The sequence below is a fragment of the Vulpes lagopus genome, chromosome 2, assembly GCF_018345385.1.
Source record: "Vulpes lagopus strain Blue_001 chromosome 2, ASM1834538v1, whole genome shotgun sequence".
Taxonomy (NCBI): Eukaryota; Metazoa; Chordata; class Mammalia; order Carnivora; family Canidae; genus Vulpes; species Vulpes lagopus.
The window spans coordinates 93,975,146-93,995,877 of record NC_054825.1 but is presented as its reverse complement, the minus strand read 5'-3'; the positions used below and the strand labels follow the sequence as shown (position 1 = coordinate 93,995,877).

The 20,732-nt window shown below is 41.0% G+C and overlaps 1 protein-coding gene across 3 annotated transcripts in view; it reads left to right on the top strand.

Annotated features, from left to right (window-relative positions):
* Positions 1–20,353, top strand: part of EPM2A (EPM2A glucan phosphatase, laforin) — a 100,472-nt gene extending 80,119 nt beyond the window's left edge. For 2 of the 3 annotated variants that reach the window (XM_041744190.1, XM_041744191.1), the window contains exons 3-4: positions 10,139–10,380; positions 18,545–20,353. In XM_041744190.1, the coding sequence (XP_041600124.1) occupies positions 10,139–10,380; positions 18,545–18,822 (520 nt within the window). In that variant the 3' untranslated portion in view covers positions 18,823–20,353. The remainder of the gene's footprint in view (positions 1–10,138; positions 10,381–18,544) is intronic. The other variant, XM_041744193.1, reaches the window with a different exon arrangement.
* Positions 20,354–20,732: the final 379 nt, after the last annotated feature.

Here is a 20,732-nt window from a genome sequence, read left to right as displayed (position 1 = left end):
TGTGCACCTGGGGGAGCTGCCCGCCCCCTGCCAGGTGCACAGCTCAGTGGGAGCTGTTTATCCTGTGAGGCCCCTGCTCCCTGGTAGCCTCGCTCAGTCCCAGGCACAAGGTGACAGTAGGAGTAATACCACTAGTGGCTGTGGCCAGCTCTCCAGCCCTGGAGTCAGCTCCAGCAGCAACCACCGCAGTCTCCCGGTCCGCGGGGGCCTGACGCTCCGGCGGCGGGGGACACCAATCTGCACAGCTCGGGGGCGCCGGTTGGCAGGAGCGTTCTTGCTGCCCTGTGCCCTCTCCGCCTCCGCCTGTCCTGGGGGGAGTACCAGATCTTAGGCTGTGTCCCCCGGTGCCCTGGGCTCCGGGGTCTGTGCAGCTGGATCGCGCTCCCGGCCCGACAGCCCCCTCTCCGTGGAGCCTCCGCCCCAGCTGCCTCCGAGCTACTCCCGGGTCCAGCCGGGCGCCCCCTGCAGCCCTTTAGGGAGCTCGGCCACGGGGTGTGGCCTGCTCTTCCCCCGGGGCGCAGGTGCTCTGTTAGTGCCCCTGGGAGCCTGAGGGCACCTTCCCCCTCCTGGGGTTCTGCCTGGGCTCCCTGCGAGTGCCTTTCCGACCGGGAAGGTTGGTGAAGCTCCTGCTTCTCCGGGCCTGGGCTCTCCTGTCCTGGGGGCTCTTGCCGCGTGCCCTTAGCCCGGCTCCTCGCGGTCCCCGCCCCCTTGGAGGCTTTTTTATTTCTTTATTTTTTTCTGTCTTCCTACCTTGATAGAAGCACGAATTCTTTTCACTGTAGCATTCCAGCTGTTCTCTCTTTAGATCTTAGGCCGAATTCGGAGGTTTTCAGGATGATTTGAAAGTATCTAGGTAATTTGGTGGGGATGGGTGACTTGGGTCCCTACTCTTCCCCCATCCTGCCCCTCCTGGAAGTGTCAATAGTTTGATGTCATCAAGCCTTTAGGCATGTGGATGCCATTAGCATGATGCCTAGTACAGAAAATGTTGGTTAATCGAAACTTGTAAAAACACATAGTAAACAAACTTAGCTATAGGCTTCACTGAAGACCTGGTTAAGAAACTAGATTTTGGAGCACCTGGGTGGCTCAGTGGTTGAGCGTCTGCCTTCAGCTCAGGTTGTGATGCTGGGGTCCTGGGAGGAGGGGTCCTGGGATCGAGTCCTAGGTCGGGCTCCCTGCATGGAGCCTGCTTCTCCCTCTGCCTGTGTCTCTGCTTCTCTTTCTGTGTTGCTCATGAATAAATAAATAAAATCTTAAAAAAAAAAAAAAAGCCCTGTAGATTTTAATATCATATTAGTAAACTTGGGATCATTTTTGAATTTTCACTTTCCCTCAACTCTTTCATCTAATTAATGTGCAAGTCCTGCTAATTCCAGCACTATGTTACATTTTGAGTTAATCCACTTCTCTCTCTGCACCAGTAACTGCGTTCCAAGCCATTACTATCCCAAAGGTCTTCCCTCTTCCTCTGTAGTTTCTGCTTTATCTTCTGGCCCATGTTTCCCACATAACAGCTCCAGTCACCCTTTAAAAATGCTAAAACGAGTGCCCGTGACTCCTCTACTTAAAAATCTGTCACTGCTTTTCATGGTTTTTGTATTATTATACAAATTCCCTAGCACATCAATAAGGCCTGGCAGGGTCTTCTCAGTCTAACTGGTGCCCTATTCCTTTTTTGCTCACCTCACTCACTCCCTGTTTCTAGGTTTCTCTCAGGTCCAAAAGCATGCCTCACTCTTTCTCACTGTAAGAATGTTGAATGTCTCACTCCTTTTCCCACATTAGGGGAGTAATGTCACCTTTTCAGGGAGGACCTTCTCGACTGTCTTATCTGAAATCTAGCTTTTCCATGATTCTCTATTTTGATTCCTTGTTTGTGTCCTCAATAGCACATAACAAGTAAATTTTATATATTTTGTGTGTTTCTTTGCTCATGGCCTGTCTTCTTCAAAGAATGTAGGCTTAAATGATGGCATACTTGTCTTGCTCACCATTGATTGTTAAGTGCCTGGCAAAAAGCAGGCATCATTACATATTTGTTAAATAGATGGAATGACTTTAAAACAAATACAGAAAAAAAGTCTTACATTTAATTTTTAATTACTTCCTTGATCTTCAGTGTTTCCTAGTTCATTATGCAAGTGATTAATTTTAAAAAAATCCTTTCAAGTTCATTATGTGAGAAAGTATTAAACATGACATTTTACTCTTTCAAGGAGTGCTCAGCATTGGAAACAAAATTAACATGCCAAGAGGATATTTTAATAGAACATTTTGTTGAAATTTGTATCACAGTGACCAACTGAGACTGCTTAGCCTAGTTAGTCGCCTCAATCTTTGTGTTACCTTGACTATAAACCAAATTTCAGGGCAACAAATGCTCAAAACCAAGAAAGCCAAAGTCCTTGGACTCAGAATCATCATCATCTTCTTCTTCTTCTTCTTCTTCTTCTTCTTCTTCTTCTTCTTCTTCTTTTAAAGATTTTATTTATTCATTAGAGAGAGAGAGTGCTTGAGCACAAGCAGGGGGAGCGGCAGAGAGAGAGAGAAAGGAAGAAGCAGACTCTCTGCTGAGCAGGGAACCTGACTCGGTGCTCAATTCCAGGACCCCAGGATCATGACTTGAGCTGAAGGCAGGTGCTTAACCGACTGAGTCACCGAGGGGCCCCTTGGACTCAGAATCTTAAGAAGTTGTGAATCTGAAGCCTGTGCTCTTCTACATTTCAGGTGATTGTCCATTGAGATCCATTTTCTGAAAGCCAGCAAAAAGGCCCAAGACATAGTGTATTTATCAAAACTAGGTATCTAGTTCTAAAGCTCAGAACTTTAGAACTGAGTTATTAGATCAAGAAGGAAGCCCAAATAGCACAACAGGGGCCTGATATTTTTGTCTGCCATGTTGGAGATGTTTAAGTGATGGACTGAAGAACATGAATCAAGGACTAAGAGTAGGTAGTACTGTTGTATAAGAGGACAATTGGGATGCCAAGTCAAAAGTTAATTGTAGAATTTCGGAGATCAGGATGAAAGGTGAAAAATATCTATTAAAATGTTTTACTTTAAGTATACCTGATGTATGGATATTTGAAGAATCTGGATGATTGAATGTATGTATTTTAAATCTGAATGTTTAGATTTTGTATTAGTTTGCTGGGGCTGCTCTAACAAAGTGCCACAAACCGGGTGGCTTTTAAACAACAGAAAATTATTGCCTCTGTTCTGGAGGCTAAATGTTTGGGATCAATGTGTCTACAGGCTTGATTTATTCTGAGGGCTTTGAGAGAAGAATCTGTTCCAAATCTTTCTCCTGGTCTTGTAGATGGCTGTCTTCTTTTATCTTCACATCATCTTCTCTCTGTATGTGTCATACTGGAGTAGAGTATTAATAGGTATACTGATACCCTAATGACTTCATTTTAATGTGATTATCTCTGTAGAGACCCTGTCTCTCAAGTGAGCTCACATATGCTGGGGGTTAGGACTTCAACACAAATTTTGGAGAAACACAATTCAACCCATAACAGACCTCTATAATTAATTATATGGTATTTTTAATATAGAAAATAAAAACATATGTCAAAAATATTTGCTTCATGTGGCTCTTAGCTACAAAACATATAAAAAAAAGTCTAAGAAATGATACCTGTAGAAATTAGCATGTGCTCTCTGTATACTACTGTCTATAACCTAGAAGCAAACTATAATAAAACTATTTTTTTAAATAAAGAAATTAGTATCACTCTCTAAATTGAAAATTTTCTTTGGCAGTTATTCAGCCTTAACTAGAGTATGTTAGAAACAACCTTTGATGTAGACATTTGGTATTAATGACATAACAATGGACACTAGAGGACAGATTTTTAGCAGAAGCAGTTACATGTGCTAATGAAGCTTGGAGCTTACTGGAGGTTGATTTTAACGTTTCTTTTGCTTTCCCACTAATGAGATCTAAATGATAGGGCTGATAGACTTTTTTCTTTACCCATTATTTAAAAGCCAGATCACATTTTAATTTCACATTGAATTGCCTATAAAATATTAAATAAGATAAATGCAGCAAAATTATCCAACTTAGAAAATGTACTAATCTTTTTTTTTTTTTTTTTGGCTCTTAAATCATTAGCTTGGTTTTATAAAGAACCTCAGTAAAATCCATTTTCTCCTTCTTTGAAATGGTACTGTGTTTATTTGGCTAGGAAGAGGGCACTGCCTTCAATAGTTGTGGTCTCTTGGTGTGATAAGAAATAAACAAATCCTGTGTCATACATTGATCCCATCATCTTGTGTTTCATAACATTTTTTCTTATGGACAAAATATAATGCTAATTTTTACCTTCAGGAAAAGGTTATTCTGCCATTTTTCAAGGCCATTAATGATGGAACTTGTGATGTGGTGTCCACACAACTGGCCTATTTGTTGATAGCTTCTGTTTTTCCCATGCCCCCTCTTCCTGTTAATACCCAGTGGTATTTTTTGCAGTGCTTGCTTGCTCATTCTGTCTGATGTACTCATTATTGCCAGTAAGGCCTCTTTTGACTGACAGCTGAGATGGAACAAGAGGGCTCTGATTCATACGCTTCAGTTGCTGTTGTAAATAGGTCCCAGTCTGACGGCTGACGTGAACAGTGTAGTATTATGATGTGATTATCTGGAGCCACAAATCCAGATTCACCCAAATGAGTGAAATTGATTTTGATTTGCAGTCCAGCAAAGTAAGGCTCCAGAATGGCACCCATCCATCCACCCCTTGGACCCACCCCCATCTTTAGCTGTTATATTACTAGGATGGATTTTATTTAAATATAATTTTGTTGAATAATGGAGGCACTAGTCAAAACTCAAATTAGCCTTTTATCTGCAAAAGTAAATTCTTCTTCTTCTTCTTCTTTTTCTTCTTCTTCTTCTTCTTCTTCTTCTTTTTTTTTTTTTTACAAAAGTATGTTCTTAATGAATATTGCTATATTAAATATTTGTCATGACTCAGAAGTAGATTTGGTTTTGGCTCTTTAGAAGATACTACCCATTAAACACATAGACACACATCCTCATAGTTACTATCTTCTAATAGATAGTTTCCCATTCCCCATTCTCTGGGAATCATTTTTAGTCTTGAAAGTATTTTTGGAAAAAGACAAGGACTTAACTCTTGTGCGTGTGTAGGGCTGAGCAACCCATGCCCTCTTATTGCCATATTTATTTTGCTGCTGTTAAAAGGTATTGAGATCACTGTACTAAACTTCTACATGTTTATTGGGATCTGTTAGGCTAGTGGCTTTGGAATCTGGCTGCAAATGTAATATATACAACCTGGTTAATTTCTTGAAAAAAAAAAATCCACAGAATCATAGGCCTCACTCCATAGACACTTAATGACCATCTCCAGACAAGATGTTGTTAATACAAGTTTTTATAAAAACTTATGTGGCTTGAATGCAAAGTCAGATTTGGGAACTTTTGGGTTGATGGAGTGTCAATACCCATTTGGTACTGTGGATTCCCCTGACCTTTCTAAATAATCTATAGTTGAGCTGCCAGAAATCCGATATAACTCATAATCAATAGTGAGCTATTCATAAAGTAATTCTTTGGAAGTTTTACAGTGTAATTTATAATATAATTGTGAGCCATATATTTTTTTATTTCATTATGAGATCTTCAAAATTTGGTGTGTCTTGCATTGAAACTACCTTTACAGAGAATTTTTATTTCCTAAATCCCATATTTCAACAAGCTTCTTTTTTCCTTAAAAACAACTGATTTTTAACATTGTTTAAAGTATCACTGGTGCTGAAAAGATTAAAAGTAAGATGAGGGATCCCTGGGTGGCACAGCGGTTTGGCGCCTGCCTTTGGCCCAGGGCGCGATCCTGGAGACCCAGGATCGAATCCCACATCAGGCTCCCGGTGCATGGAGCCTGCTTCTCCCTCTGCCTATGTCTCTGCCTCTCTCTCTCTCTCTCTCTCTGTGACTATCATAATTAAAAAAAAAAAAAGTAAGATGAGATGAATAAAAATTGATTTTTAATGGTGTCAAATCATTCTCTTTTGAGTGGGTAAGTAAAAGTCTAATTATTGTTTAGAAAAACTACATCATGCATCTTATTACCTCCAATGTATCATGTAACTAGAAATATATCACCTATTATTAGAGACAACAAGCTGAAATAGGATGCATATAAAGGGCACTTTAGCTGTCTGAGGAGGCAAGATCCATTGATTTGTGTGTTTCCAACAAACTCAATCCTTTGGTTTCACATCTCATATAACGGTTCAGTACCATTTACTTTATAACTTTAATTCTCTGTTCTTCAACACAGCACTTGTTTTCAGAATTTATCTTTAGTGATCTATTTCCTAGGTTCAGCATATCTTGCTTTAGAAAATCAGGAATTTGAGAATTTATACTCATTTCTTAAATATTAACTTTGATTTCTGGCACTTATAGAGGAAAAATTAATTATCAAAAGGTTAGAAATATCTGATTCAGAAGCTAGTGTTTATATGCATTTATATGTATGTGGGAATGCATGAGTGTGTATATCAAGGGCTTATGTCCATTAGAATCTTGGTGTGGAAAATATACGGTATCAACTTTGGGCCTGTTTACCTTTGACTTGTTCTGAGTTTCTTAAAGTTGCCATTAGTTGAAATACACTTGAAGACCAGGGCTGAATGAGATGGTAGAGTAACACCATTTTTTTTTTTCTCCAGGAACAGACTGTGATTCTATATACTGACTCTGGTTTGGGATTCTGATTTGTTATTTTGCATGATTTGCTCTTTGTATATCTCTATGAACTATTACTTTGTCTTTATGCACATCTTGCATGCCAGCCACTTATTTTGGCATTTCTTCTCCAGCCATGTACTAAGTGCTATCCACCCAAAGAGTGCAATATTAAGGAGAACTCTGGGTAATGTTTGGAATTTAGCTTGCCTGTCATGAATATTCATTTTAATATTTTACCAGTCCACTTCACAATTTTACCAATAAAAATCCATTGTTGTCCAAAAGGTTATATTTCTTGGTTATATAACTGGGGTGTCTACTTCCCTCTTTTCCAGCTTAGACACTTTAGTATGTTCAGTTAAACCATACAATATAGTATGACAGCTCACCACTGCCACACACTAAGACATCAGCAGGTAACTGGAGGAGAAATCTTTAATGGACAGTGAAAGGAGGGATGGAACATTTAGATAGAGGTGGTTCCTGCTCTCACTCAACAGCCAGAGGGAAGGGCCAGTGACCCAGGGTGTGTGTCATTTGTAATCCTGTGAAGACTGAATACTCAGCTAACAATGTCCTGGTCAAGCACATCTCTTGAGCACTCTAAAAGTGTCCCCACTAACGATTTTTCTGCTAGCCTACTGGCCTAATGGGATTTTTGAGAATTCTTTAGGGTCAAGAATGAAGTGAAAGGCTTTTGGATCTCATGCTTCTCTTCACAATACTATTAAGTCTTTTCTGTGTTTCTAAATTTTTTCTTTATTTTAAATTTTATTGTCTTTATTTTTTCCATAACCATCTTCAGTAACCCATAAGAAATGCCTAATAACCTTTTAGAGCCCAAGCAGCAATAAAAAGTTAATTTATCTTCTCCTGGAGGGTAAGTAGGATTCGAGTTTTAGGAGATACTAGATCTTGAGAGATATTTTCCTTGAGGATGAGTAATAGCCCAATTTGAGGGTTAGTCACTTGGCTCCCTACCTTAGTGTTAACAATGATAACAACAGCCAAAAGGAACAAAAAGAACTAAAACACAAAAACAAGCTAGATTGCATTTAAGAAAATAGGGTGAGTATTCTAAATGCTGCAGCATTCAAATGAAGGATACACAGAACAATGGAAAATTATCTGAATAGTCATTACAATACAATATCAATTACTAAAATAAGAAAATTATAACAATGAGACATAAATGGCACTTGCCTTTATTATACATCCACTAGTATCGGTCCTATTCAAATACCTTATTTAATTGTCTTTACTTCTCACAAATTAGTTATTTTTAGACCCATTTTAGAGATGAGCCCACCAAAGGCTTAGAGATGATAAATAACTTGGCCTAATGTCACACAGTTATTACCAAATGCTTTTAAAATTATCATGCTGTGAATGGCTTTTTTTTTCTGAATTATTTTTAATGCCCTTCCCATTACAGCACACTTAAAATGTTGTCGTACTGTTTGATTATGTAATATTAGACTTTTGCTTCACTCTCTACCTCTCTCTCTTATGTGCATACATATACATTTAAAAATATGATATGGAATATCATTTTATCATCAGAATGATATACCTGATGAACCACAAACTGTGTCAGATATGTTGGTCTTATTCCTGCCCTATATTCCCTTTCTTCCTCCATATTGTAAGGAGTTCTATTCCACTTTTATTCCCCTAAACCAAGGCTTCTTGATCAAAGCCTTGGTTTAAAATTATTATTATCAAGTCCAAAATTATTAGCATTTTGGACTTGATAATTCTTTGTTGTGGAAGCTGTCCTGTGCAGGATGCTTAGCAGCATCCCCGATCTCAATCTCTTAGGTACCATTAGCACCTGCCACTGTCATCATCTTCAATGTCTCCATGATCATTGCCAGATATCCCTTGGGAAACAAAATTGTCTCCAACTGAGAAGGTTTCTTTTAAGCTTAATATGAAAGTAACTGAATAAAAGTGTAATCTCTCTGCTCAACTTCTTTCCTGTGTATTAGGGACTTTGAAGAATTAATTTTCTAGGCATTGTATTAGAACAAGTCAGGTTATGCTGTGGGAACACACAGTGGGAGCATACAATGAGCCATTGGCTTTCCAGGGCAGCTGGCCTCCTGGGGTAGCTTACCATTCTTAACTACTTTAGTCTTTTAGTGGCTCAATGTCCACATGTGTTTCCATGATCATTGTAGCAGGGCAAGACAGAGACCATGAAGCATTGTCTATGGGGTCCTAAATATGTCCCTCCAGAAGGGACACATGTTACTTCAGCTTACTTTTTATGAACAAAAATAAATGAGAAGGCTAACTTTTAGGCAGAGAATTAGTTTAGTCCTCCATGCTTGAAGGAGGGCAACTGGGAACACTGGTGAGCATCAAATGATGTCTGCCATCATCACTTATGAACTGTTATCTGAATGCTTTATATTGAACCTAGTGAATGGTATGCCTTGTTTTTTTTCTTAATGTCCAATAAAATTTCATAAATCTTTCTGGTTAAATGTATTCCTAGATGTTTTATAATTTTGTTTTTATTTTTGAACGAGATTCACTTCTACCTCTCCATTTTATATCTGGCTATTGCTAGTACAGAGAAAAGCTGTTTGATTTCTGTACATTTCCCCTCATCTATATATCTTAATACTTTTAATACTTGGCATAGCTTTTGTAATTGAATCCTTTAGGGAGTGGTTTTGCCCTGAACTAGTAGCATCAGTATTGCCTGGGAACTTGTTAGAAGTCCAAATTCTTGGACTCTTGATCCAGATCTACTGACTCAGAAACTTTGAGGATGAGGTCCAGTCTTTGGGATATTAGATATAGGAACACATTTGAAAAATTAATGACAACGTCTTCTTTGTCTCCCCACCCCCCCCAGATAATTATATTTCTTCTTAGCTTGTAGGTTGTTGTTTTTTAGTTTCTGGTGTTTAAAAGTTCTCCTACTATTTGAAATTTTTATGTAGAGTTTTGAACAGGAATAATGGCTGATTTTTGCAAATGTTTTCTAGAATTTACTGATATAATCATTAGAGTTTTGCCTTTAACTTATTAGTATTTGAAATATCTTGATGAGTTTCCTAATGTTAAACCATATATACATTCAAGGAATAAATAAATAGTGGGTTTATTTTAATATGTTGCTAGATTTGGCTTGCTAATGTTTATTTCCTAGTATTTTAGTTAACTGGATTATTTGTTTCCCTAAAAATGACACCACCGGTATTTTTTCTTTCAATAACATTGTTATTATATCAATAATATTGTTGTATCATCTAATATTGTTAATGCAGCTTTTCCTGTGCCAGACTTAAAGGTTAATTGCGCCTTATTACTACATGTGTTCTGCAGCTCCTCGGATCTCACACCATAACAATAACAATAATAATTGTTGCTTTTATATATTCTCATTAGAATTTTACCAAATATCTGGCTGGGTAGCTGCCCTCGTCAAGTGGAACATATAACCATCAAACTGAAGCATGAATTGGGAATCACAGCTGTAATGAATTTCCAGACTGAATGGGATATTGTACAGAATTCCTCAGGCTGTAACCGCTACCCAGAACCTATGACTCCAGACACCATGATTAAACTGTACAAGGAAGAAGGCTTGGTCTACATCTGGATGCCGACACCAGATATGAGCACCGAAGGTAGGCACCAAAAGAACCTTTCTGGCTTCTTGTTGAATGTGTTTCAGAGAAGTCCTTGCTGTCTGTTCTTCTCTCTGCCTATCTACCTACCAACCTACCTACCTACCTACCTACCTACCACCTTTCTGTTTATAACTGAATGACTTAAATATGAATGATAGAAACGGAATCAATATAAGGCTTTAGGCTTAATATATTTAACCCATTTTGACACCTTGGCTAAGATTCTGTTTAACATGATTTGTTTACTAAACATGTATTTATTGTGTTTCTAATATATGTGTGGCATTATGCTGGCAGCTAAGAATACAGTGGTGAGGAAAAGCAAGCACAGCTCATGTCCCCATGGAGCTTATAGTTCTAAAGGAAGACATGCATTAATCAAATGCCTACAAATAGAAATTTTTAACTGTGATGAAATTTTTGTCAGAAAGGTATTGCTATGAAGGCATGCACAGGCAAATCAGAAGTAGGAAGAGCATCAAGAAAGGTTTTCTTGGGTATGTTTGAGCTACATCTGAAGGGTAGGGGGTGAAGTGGGATGAAGGATCCCAGTAAGGGCGCTCCCAGCTTGGGTAGTCACCACTGCAGGAGAACGTAGAGTGTTACAGGACCTCAAAGAAGGCCAGTGTAGGTGTAGGTCAGGGAACGACCTGCACATTTGGACCACAGTAGGGATTTTAGACTCTACCTTAAAAGTAGTAAGAAGCAATGGAAAGGAGGGGAGGCTGGGATATGCCAAGATAACCTTCTTTTCCTCCTTCAGAAGTGCAGTTGGCACTGAGGGCAGTGGATGGAAAGTGGGCTCAGAGTGGATCTGGGGACACCAGTTAGGGGGTGAGAGTTTAAGTGAGAGCTAACAAGAGGTGACACAGCAGGGGACAAGGTAGCAATGGCAAGATTGTAGTTATAGCACAAGTACTGGCTGATCATGTCTTTGTGAAGAAGAGTTATGCGTGCTGCTGGGGAAATGAGAGACAAATGAGGCGTCATTTTGATCTGATGGCAAGAAGCAGAAAGTCACATTCCAAACTAATTACAGTATAGAGAACAATGTGATGTGATGAAGAAGTCTCGTGCTCCTGGTGGGTTATAGGGTAGGGGGAGGAAGCAAGCACAAGGAGGCTGTATCAATGTCATGGCATTTGAGGTGGGCATGGTTTTGACAGGTCAGTAGGGAAGGCGGAAGGGTTTGCCAGATGGAAGAAATACCATCTTAAAGTCCCAAGGCATGGGGTTTTACAGGAATGCTCTGTTTCAGCTTGGTGGTAGAGGAGGGTGCTTGTGAGAAAGGATTGGAGGAGATATCTGAAGGTGAGAGAACGGAGTTACAACTACTAGTATCAACCAGGGTCAGCAGGGGGCAGCAGAGAGCTGTGGGAATGGCACAGGCTAAGGGAATTTGGTGAACTACAGTCCTGGGGGAAGGAAGGAAGGCAGTGGTGCCTGCCCATCAGGAAACATCTCTACCATCAGTTCTCTTCCCCTTAAAGTACAAAATATATCAGACACTGCTAAGAAATTCCATGCCTTAACTCATTTCATTCTGACAGCAAGACTCCAGGCAGATGTAGTTCTCTCCATTTTGCAGAGGAAGGGATAGGTACAAAAATGTGAAGTAATGTGGTCAAGGTCATAGGAAAGAGTCACAGCCTGGATTTCAACACAGGCAGTCAGACTCAGAACATTACTACAGACACTGTGCTATGACACCTCTCCTTGCATGCTCATATGGGATCTTCATGAATATTCTACAGACCACTTTAATCCCTTCTAGTCATGATCACCTAGAGATAGAGTCATGAGTTGCTAGGGTGGTAGCTTGTCTTTCCAGAGTCAACAGTCCAAGATGTGGGTGGGGACAGAAGACCTCAAGGATCCTAGGGAGCCTGGGTGTTGACCACTTTGGCCCTTTATGAATCTTAGGTGGTTCTCAAGCTGGACTGAATCATCACTGGGGAGGAGATACAAATTTTGTTCCTGGAGGAAGAGATAGTTTGTTTACTCCTCTTGATAGTGCTGATCCAAAGAAACTTGATTTAGCTCTGCTTGTTTTCAAGGAAAAAAGATAACTTTACTTGCATGGAAGATCATTGGTTGAATCTAGGCCCACTGTAGTTGTGCTAAAATCTTTTTTGGGTCACACAGTCACCAGGTCCCATTGTAGCCATACAATGGAGCACCTTCCATACTGAGGCAGTTTGGCAGCACCCCTGACAGCAGAATGGGAGCTCCCGAGTGGCTGTGTGACATCAAGCAGGCTAGTTACTGCATTTGGAAAATGGGGTAATAATTTCTGCATAATAGGATCATAACAATAGAGTAAGATGATTGATATGAAAGCACTTTGTTTCTCTGGATTCAAAACAGAGAAGATTGTTAGGATCACGTGCCTGTAGCTTCCAGAGGGCATTCTTATTTTTGCTTCTTTACTTCTGATTTTATAGCATGTTGCCTGATGGAGTAAAATGTGAGATGAAGCTTAAAGTAGCTGAACTGCTAACTGTGGCATGCATCCCATTCCAGCTTTCCACTGACTGCCCGAGGACCCCATGACCAATAGATATTTGCTCCATAGTTTGGGGTATGCAGAAGCCTGAGGGAAAACTCTATCCCCAAAGGCATGGTGTAGTTGTGGTAATATCTTTTTGGGGTCACAGGGTCACCAGGTCCCATCTCAGCCAGCCACAGCAGTGGGGCACCTTCCACACTGAGGCAGTTTGGGAGCATACCTGACAGCAGAATGAAAGCTCCCACTAAAAAAGGCCAAACTCTGGGGCACCCTGGTGGCTCAGTCAGTTAAGTGTCTGCCTTCAGCTCAGGTCATGATCCCAGGGTCCTGGGATTGAGCCCCAAGTCAGGCTGTCTGCTCAGGGTGGGGGAGTCTGCTTTTCCCTCTCCCTACTTATGTGCATGCATGCTCTCTCTCTCTCTCTCTCTCTCTCAAGCAAGCAAACAAATAAATAAGATATTAAAAAAAGAGAAAAGACCAAACTCTAAGACTAAATGAAAGCTCTCTGGTTCTGCATGACCAGGGGAGTCACCAAAGGGTTAATGACTATTCCTGAGTTGCAGGGGAAGTTTTGACCAATAGATTAATCTGTGTGGTTGACAATATTAGCACAATGAGCATATAGATTAATTCAGCTGACTATTTTTGGAACTCCCGAGAAAAATCCATCTGGAAATGTTTTGAGCTGTAGCATAATGCTGTCAGATAAAGTCTAAGAAAGAAGACAGTTTGTTAGGCCTGACTGTCACCACTAGTTGTCACAGACCTGTTACAATCAATTGTACTATCGATTCCTTACTCTTGTACATTTTGTCATATGCAGAGGAATTAGGTTATTTTCTTTCCTTTTTTTAAAAAAATTTTTGGTTTGTATTTTTCACCTAAGACATGCAAAACTCCCAAATCTAGCCCTTACCTGAAAAAAACCAAAAAAACAGATCTGTTCATTAAAATTCAGTTTTCCTTCATAGGAAGTACTCAGATTGTGTTTTGACCTCTGTCAGGGCACTGCTGGTGATAACAAATGGTCTGCCCTAGCCTCCCAAGTGAGGGCATATGCTTCCTAGAGTCCTTGGCTACCCCTGTGTCATCACACTCTGAGTTCTCTCTGATTCAACAAGCTGCGTGCAGCTCTGCTGTGATGTGGACGCTGACCTTCCAAGCATCTGGGCTTGAGCCTCGCTGCCACCACATAGATATGTGATATTGAGCAGGTTAGTTCCTGCATTTGGAGTATGGGGTAGTCATTTCTGCCTTACAGGATCACAATAGAGTAAGATGATTGATATGTAAGGGCTTTGAAAATTACAAAGTCGGGGCTTTATTTTTGGTCCTAAGTTCTTAAGTTTCTACTGAAGGACCTGCTAGATAATATGAGCCTTATCTGTATTACATTGCAAAGTTGGAAAAGGAGATACACTCAAATAAAATAATAATATATTCAGCCATGAACCTGTCTAGAGTAAAAAAGGAAGGGTGTGTGTGTGTGTGTGTGTGTGTGTGTGTGTGTGTGTATGTTGGAAAGGCTGAAAGTTTGGTCCAGAAATAATTTCTTTCAAGGTCAACCTTAGGTACAGGGCATCTTGTCACTCCTCTCCCTGATTTCAGGTTCTAATGCCACAGGCTGCCCTAACATGTCCTTCTCCCCCTTCTTACAACCTTTGTTTGCTCAATGCATGCTTTCCAGAAGCTTTTGATCATTCCAGAGTTGGGTTAGCCTAGAGGAAGTGTGGGCTGCAAGTTAGATTAGAGGGGTCTAGTAGTGTCTCAGATCTAATCAGTATTACTGGATTTTATTTCATTTTATTTTTCATTCATGCACTTAATAATGCTTATTGAGCATCTACTGAGAGCCAAGGCCTGTTTTAAATTCCAAAGTAAGGATCACAGACACTGAAAATGTTCTGTTAGACTTGCACAGGGTTTAAAGTTTTCAATTTAGTTGCCAACAGTTAAAATTTGGACTATTTTATATAAAAATTCTGAATTTCTGTCTTGCCTTTAGGTATTATGATTTTTATGAATGGAAACTTTTTATCTAATTAAATTATCTATGGAGCCTAAATACATGGAACATAAAAAATTAGAGGCTCTTGTTGACACTCGCTTTATTGTGCCAGCTCTGATTCTGGGCACCCTATTTTTTATTCCTTGGTGGGTTATGTATTAGCTAACTCATGATCCCTAGAATGGGTTTTCTAGCAGAGGTACAAGGCCCATTGGGCACAGAGAGAGCCCCCTGTAGAGTAGGGCAGAGGCTAACTCACAAGGAAGATGTTGCTCTCACCTGGGTTAAGAGCAACAGTGTGACTAGGTTGGGGGGGGTGTGGTGGAGATTGATGAAGAATTCAGATTGACAGAATGGGGCCAGCATGCAGCATAGAAAAGGGCAATAGTACAGTGGTTAAGACCAGAGGCTTTGGAGTTGTGCTGGCTGGGTTTGAATGGCCACTGGGGAATAACCTTGGGCAAATCTCCTTGCCTCAGTTCCCTCAGAAATAAACTGAGGATAATAATAGTATTGACCTCATAGTTGTTAAAAGGTGATTACAAATGAACTATTGCATGTACAGTGCTTAGAACAGCACGTGGTGGGTAGAAAGGACTCAGTAATTGTTGGCTGTCATCAATCAAAGCTGAGTGATGTATAGTCCCTAGAAGTCAAAATAAGCAAGAGCTCCAGTTGAGGCCAGGCTGAAACAGGTAGGCATCCTGGACCATGTCTTTTTGTCTGATGCTCTTTTCTATTATTTGTTTATTCTTTATGTTATTTAAATATTTGTTTGATGGTTCTTAAGTGGGGTGGCTAAGTGATTCTAGGAGAAGACCACTGTGAGGTGAAACCTATGTTTAAGCTGGGAGCTTTCTGGAGCTTCCTGGTGGCAGCTGTCATTTACCTTCCAGGACTGCATGTATGAGGTCATAGAATTCCAAGCTCACACACATCCCTTTTCAACTTCTAAACCATGTACATGCCTCTTAAAGAATCTTTTTCAGATAAGGAAAGGGAGAGATACTGCATCATTTGGGCTATTTGATGGAGACCCTTCCTAATGGAATCTCTGGCCAGAGAGCAGGTGGGGGAAGGGATCCCAATGGGTCCATGTGAACCCTGGTTTGGGCAAGTCAGTGACACTGATGCCGCTGAACACCAGGGGCTGGGACTCTGATTCTAGGAGTTCCTAATGCATATGGCCTCTGTGGTCTATTTGTATGCTGGGCATTTAATGAAAACCCATGTTAAAAATACTTCTCAGGGATGGAGAGTACAGCATTGGGAATAGAGTCAATAATCTTGTAATAACGTTATATGGTGATGGATGATGATTACACTTACTGTGCTGAGCATGGCATACAGTATAGAATTGTCTAGTCCCTATGTAGTACACCTGAAACTAACACTGGATGTCAACTATATTTCAATGAATTTTTTTTCCTGCTCCCCCCTGGAGATGTATATGGTAGTTGGAGAGGCAACTGTAACAGGGAGCTTGTTCAGTGATGTGGGCCATGGTGGGAAGAACCAGTTCCCAGTTTGATCAGTGGTCATTCCCTTTCCAGCCAGTGTTATGGGAACCATACCTCTAACACCCCTTCAGCAGAGCAAAAGCCTTGCACATGGGCAGGCCTCACCCTAACTGGCAGGGTTGCTCAAACATACTTTGGAAGTTTGCTTCCTCCAATCTCCCAGCTCAAATGGTGGCATCAACTATACAGTATGCTCCTTGAGACACATAGTGAGATGTCTCTCTGGTACATAGGGCCTTTACACTTTGTTCCATCACTGGTGACATTTTACTGCCTCTAGAGGAGTGCCAGGAGTGTGTGGCATGTCCATCTAGGTCTAACCTCAGAGTGTCCCTGCAACCTGGAAGGAAGTACAAGTCACTTATAGTTTATGGCTGAGTTTGGACTCTGCGGAATCATGTGGCACAGAGGAGCTGGCATGTCTCCCTTTAGATATACTCAGAGACCAGTGAACATAGGGCGACAGGCAGTAGGGAGAGATGGAGCCTGAGGAATTGTGAGGTGTGCTCTGACTAGAGGCATCCCAGTTAAAAATGTCTCTGTACTGCTGCGTGGGACCTGTAGCATTAGGTCCCTTGGGAAGACAGATAAATAGAGCACTGGTAGCAAAATTAGAATATTATCTTGGCTTCCATGTAGGTTTTCTACTACTAACTCACAGCAGGCTGAGCCTGCAGCTAAGAGACCCATCCTGGATGGAGTGGTAACTGAGAGGGCCTTCAGACCATGATGAGGTCTTGCAACATCCATCCTTCTAAAGTGCTATGCCTGATTGCTGTATGTTGTGTTGGCCCATTAGGGGATTTAAAAGAAGATATCCAAAGAGAGGAATCTAAACTTACTTGAATGGCTCTCATAACTTCCAGGTTCCATCCCACCATAGAATTCTAGGCCTAGGCTCTGCAGTGAAATCATTTGAGGGTTTTTTCCCCACCTTTCCCATCATCCAGTGGGATGGCAATGTGAAGTGCCATTGTGCCTCTTTGGGATTAAGAACAGAGTAACTAGCAAATGTCACAAAGTCACCGGCACATAATCCAGGACTCTGTACAGTTTTCTTCTTTCATCTCCTTTTGAAGTAATTTATATTGACCATTGTCCATACTCCCCACCAAAATCCACTGTCTTTGCTCTGAGAACCTGTGTGCAGAAGAAATCCCAGGCATCTAAGAGTTTGATGACCTTGGGGGGAAATCTCTGCCTCACGAGACAAGAGAGGCTGGCAGGCCAGAGCAGAGCGTTGAGTGTGTGGAAAGGAGAAGACACTTGATCACCTAATAATCAAAATAGTAGTCATGAAGTAAGAGCAATTCTCATCACAGGGCCCATAAGTGTCTCAGTCAGTTAAACATCTGCCCTTTGGCTCAGGTCATGATCTCAGGGTCTCGGGATAGAGTCCAGTATCAGGCTCCCTGCTCAGCAGAGAGCCTGCTTGTCCCTTTCACTCTGCCTGTTGCCCTGCCTACTTGTGCTCTCTCTCTGTCAAATAAATACATAAAATCTTAAAAAAAAAATAACTATAATCACAATTGCCCAGAAAAGAAGAAATGGAATCATTCCAATACTCAGTCTATTGTGAGGGAATGAACGTGTGATTGGTTGTTGCATGTGTGTCACTTAATGTTTGCCATCCCATTGGCCAAATGAAAATTGGCATAGATTGAGTAAATAAGATTGACTCCTTTCACCAGTGTGCACTAATTGTGTGTTTTGCATTGATCCGGAAGATCTGTTTGGATTTAAGAAAGTCTGGGTGAAATCCTCTAAATCTCTGCTCAATCTGTGCAAACCTTTCTGATGGATGTAAGAATCCATTCTTCTGACCATAGGCAACGGTTAACTTTCCTTTGAAAGGAGATTTGCGCTGATGCAGGAGTCACTCAAAGCAAAAGCAAAGGAAGGCTCAAAGCTGACCCATTGCCTCTGGAGTGCTCTTTCTACTTTATTCTTGCAGGCTTTGATATCGGCTCACCTTTTCCATTGAACCAAGGGGATGGAGCAAGCTCAATATCCCTGCCTCTCCCTGCACGGCACCAATTTCACCAGGCACCGGAAGAGTTATTATTAGTGGTGATATTGGGGTGTCATTATTCATGTGTATGTGCTGTGCTTTCTCAATCCCAGGCCGAGTACAGATGCTGCCCCAAGCCGTCTGTCTCCTGCACGCGCTGCTCGAGAATGGACACACCGTGTACGTTCACTGCAACGCCGGGGTCGGCAGGTCCACCGCGGCCGTCTGTGGCTGGCTCCAGTACGTGATGGGCTGGAATCTGAGGAAGGTGCAGTACTTCCTCATGGCCAAAAGGCCAGCTGTGTACATTGATGAAGACGCACTGGCCCGGGCAGAAGAAGACTTTTTTCAGAAATTTGGGAAGGTTCGTTCTTCTGTATGCAGTGTGTAGGTGGCCTGTCTGCCTCCTTACCCTCCCAATTTCTTTAGGAACCCGATTTGCTTAGGTGATATTAGTAGAATGACCTAGAAACAATGATTCCACCAGAACTGAAAAGACTGCTCACTTGGCTTTTCCCACAGCCCATCCCCTTGAGTTTGGAGCTGGCTTTCTATTATGCTTTGGTTGGGGTGTATTTTTCTTTGAAATATTTTGCAGTGGAAGCTGTGACTGACTGACCCACGAGAAAAAGCCACAAGCAATTGGACTGTGCAGTGTTCTCGCATTGGACAGAAAAGCAATGTGTGCAGTTCCTGCTGCCTATAGGCAGACCAGCCCTTGGCTTTACAGATGCTGCATTTTTGGGATTATGAATTAATGACTGCACCTTCTCATTGCATTGTAATGTGACACACAGAACAAAAGATGGGGGGGTATGTAGATTTGATCACTTGCATATTGATGTACACACATACACACATATGCACAGCTTTTCTGTTCAGCTGAATTGAAATGATAAAATGAGAGCTGATCAGTTGCCAAAGAAAGGAGTATGGATAGAAGCCTGAAGCTCCCATGACTTGAAAGTGATGGCTTTCTAGACTTTGTGTTGACATCCTGCTTCCTACTTAGTCAAGTCAGTTCCTGGGCATCACCTTTTCTACCCACAACCCTGCGTGCCAACCACAGTAGAGTTATTGTCCCTTTCTTTGGTTTAATTGAAGCTCATTGAGGTTAGACAGCTTGCTCAAGGTCTCTTGGCTAGTCAGGGACCAGCCAGTGTTTAAAATTCACGTTTATGTGACTCAGTGCTTTCAACACAACTTACGGTTTTTCCAGCATTATGTAGTGGATTCATAGTGTAGTGTTTCTCCCTCTTAGAGTAAGGTCAGTTTTTCTGCAGCACTTTCTATGGTGAGAAATGGAAGAGCATTCTGATTAGTTGCCAAGGAATTTAGGAAAGTAGTTATATTTTGTGCAACCTAATTTAAAACATGATGGACTGTGTCAACATCTAGGTGGTCTGAGACATAGCTCATGAGAGGGGCTGTCCTACTAGGAAAGCCCAAATCTGTAGATAATTGTTGCACAGCTTAGAAGCTATCCTGTTTCAGCCCTCAATTTAAAACAATACACAGTTACTGTGCCTCCAGAATATGTGGCTCACTATCCTAGGTTCCATAAGAAATATAGACATGAACAAGTCTTTGCCTTCAAAAAGCTCACAGCCCAGAAACAGCTCAGGGTTCAATCAACCATACTGCAGGACTGAACTATGAATGCTATGCCAGAATAGAGGAAGGAGAAGTAGGTTTATTGGGTGCTTCATATGTGCCAGGCGCTTTACAATTTTAATTTAACCTTCACAGTACTCTATGAGGCTGTTTCATTACCTCCGATACCTAGAGAGAAAACCAAAGTTCAGAGAGTTCAGTCAACTGCCCAGCATCACATGGTGAAGAAATAGATGAAATGAGATACAAAGCTAGATTCGTCTAATTCAGCACCTGTGCTTTTTCTATTAAACTGTAATACCTGCTTATTTTTCTGCTCCTTTTTTTCTTCCGTACTTGTTTATTGATAGATGTGAAAGGATCTAGATTAGGAAGTATGGGGGCTAAGGAGGACACAAGGTAAGTTGAACTCCAGAGGAGTTCAGAGGAGGCAGAGATATCTTCACTGTGGGAGTTGGGGGTGGCTTTTAATTTGTCAGGGAATGCTAAACAGCTCACATTTCTCCTGCAAGTTTACAAAGTTAAATTTATAAGCCAGGATGGAATATTATGAAATATAGCTCCCTTACTAAAAATAACTAAAGATAACAATTATATCCAAGTAACCCATTTATGGTCATACTGTGTTGTGTAGAACTTAATCTTAAAAATGGAATATTTCTAACGATTGTGTGTGTGTGTGTGTGT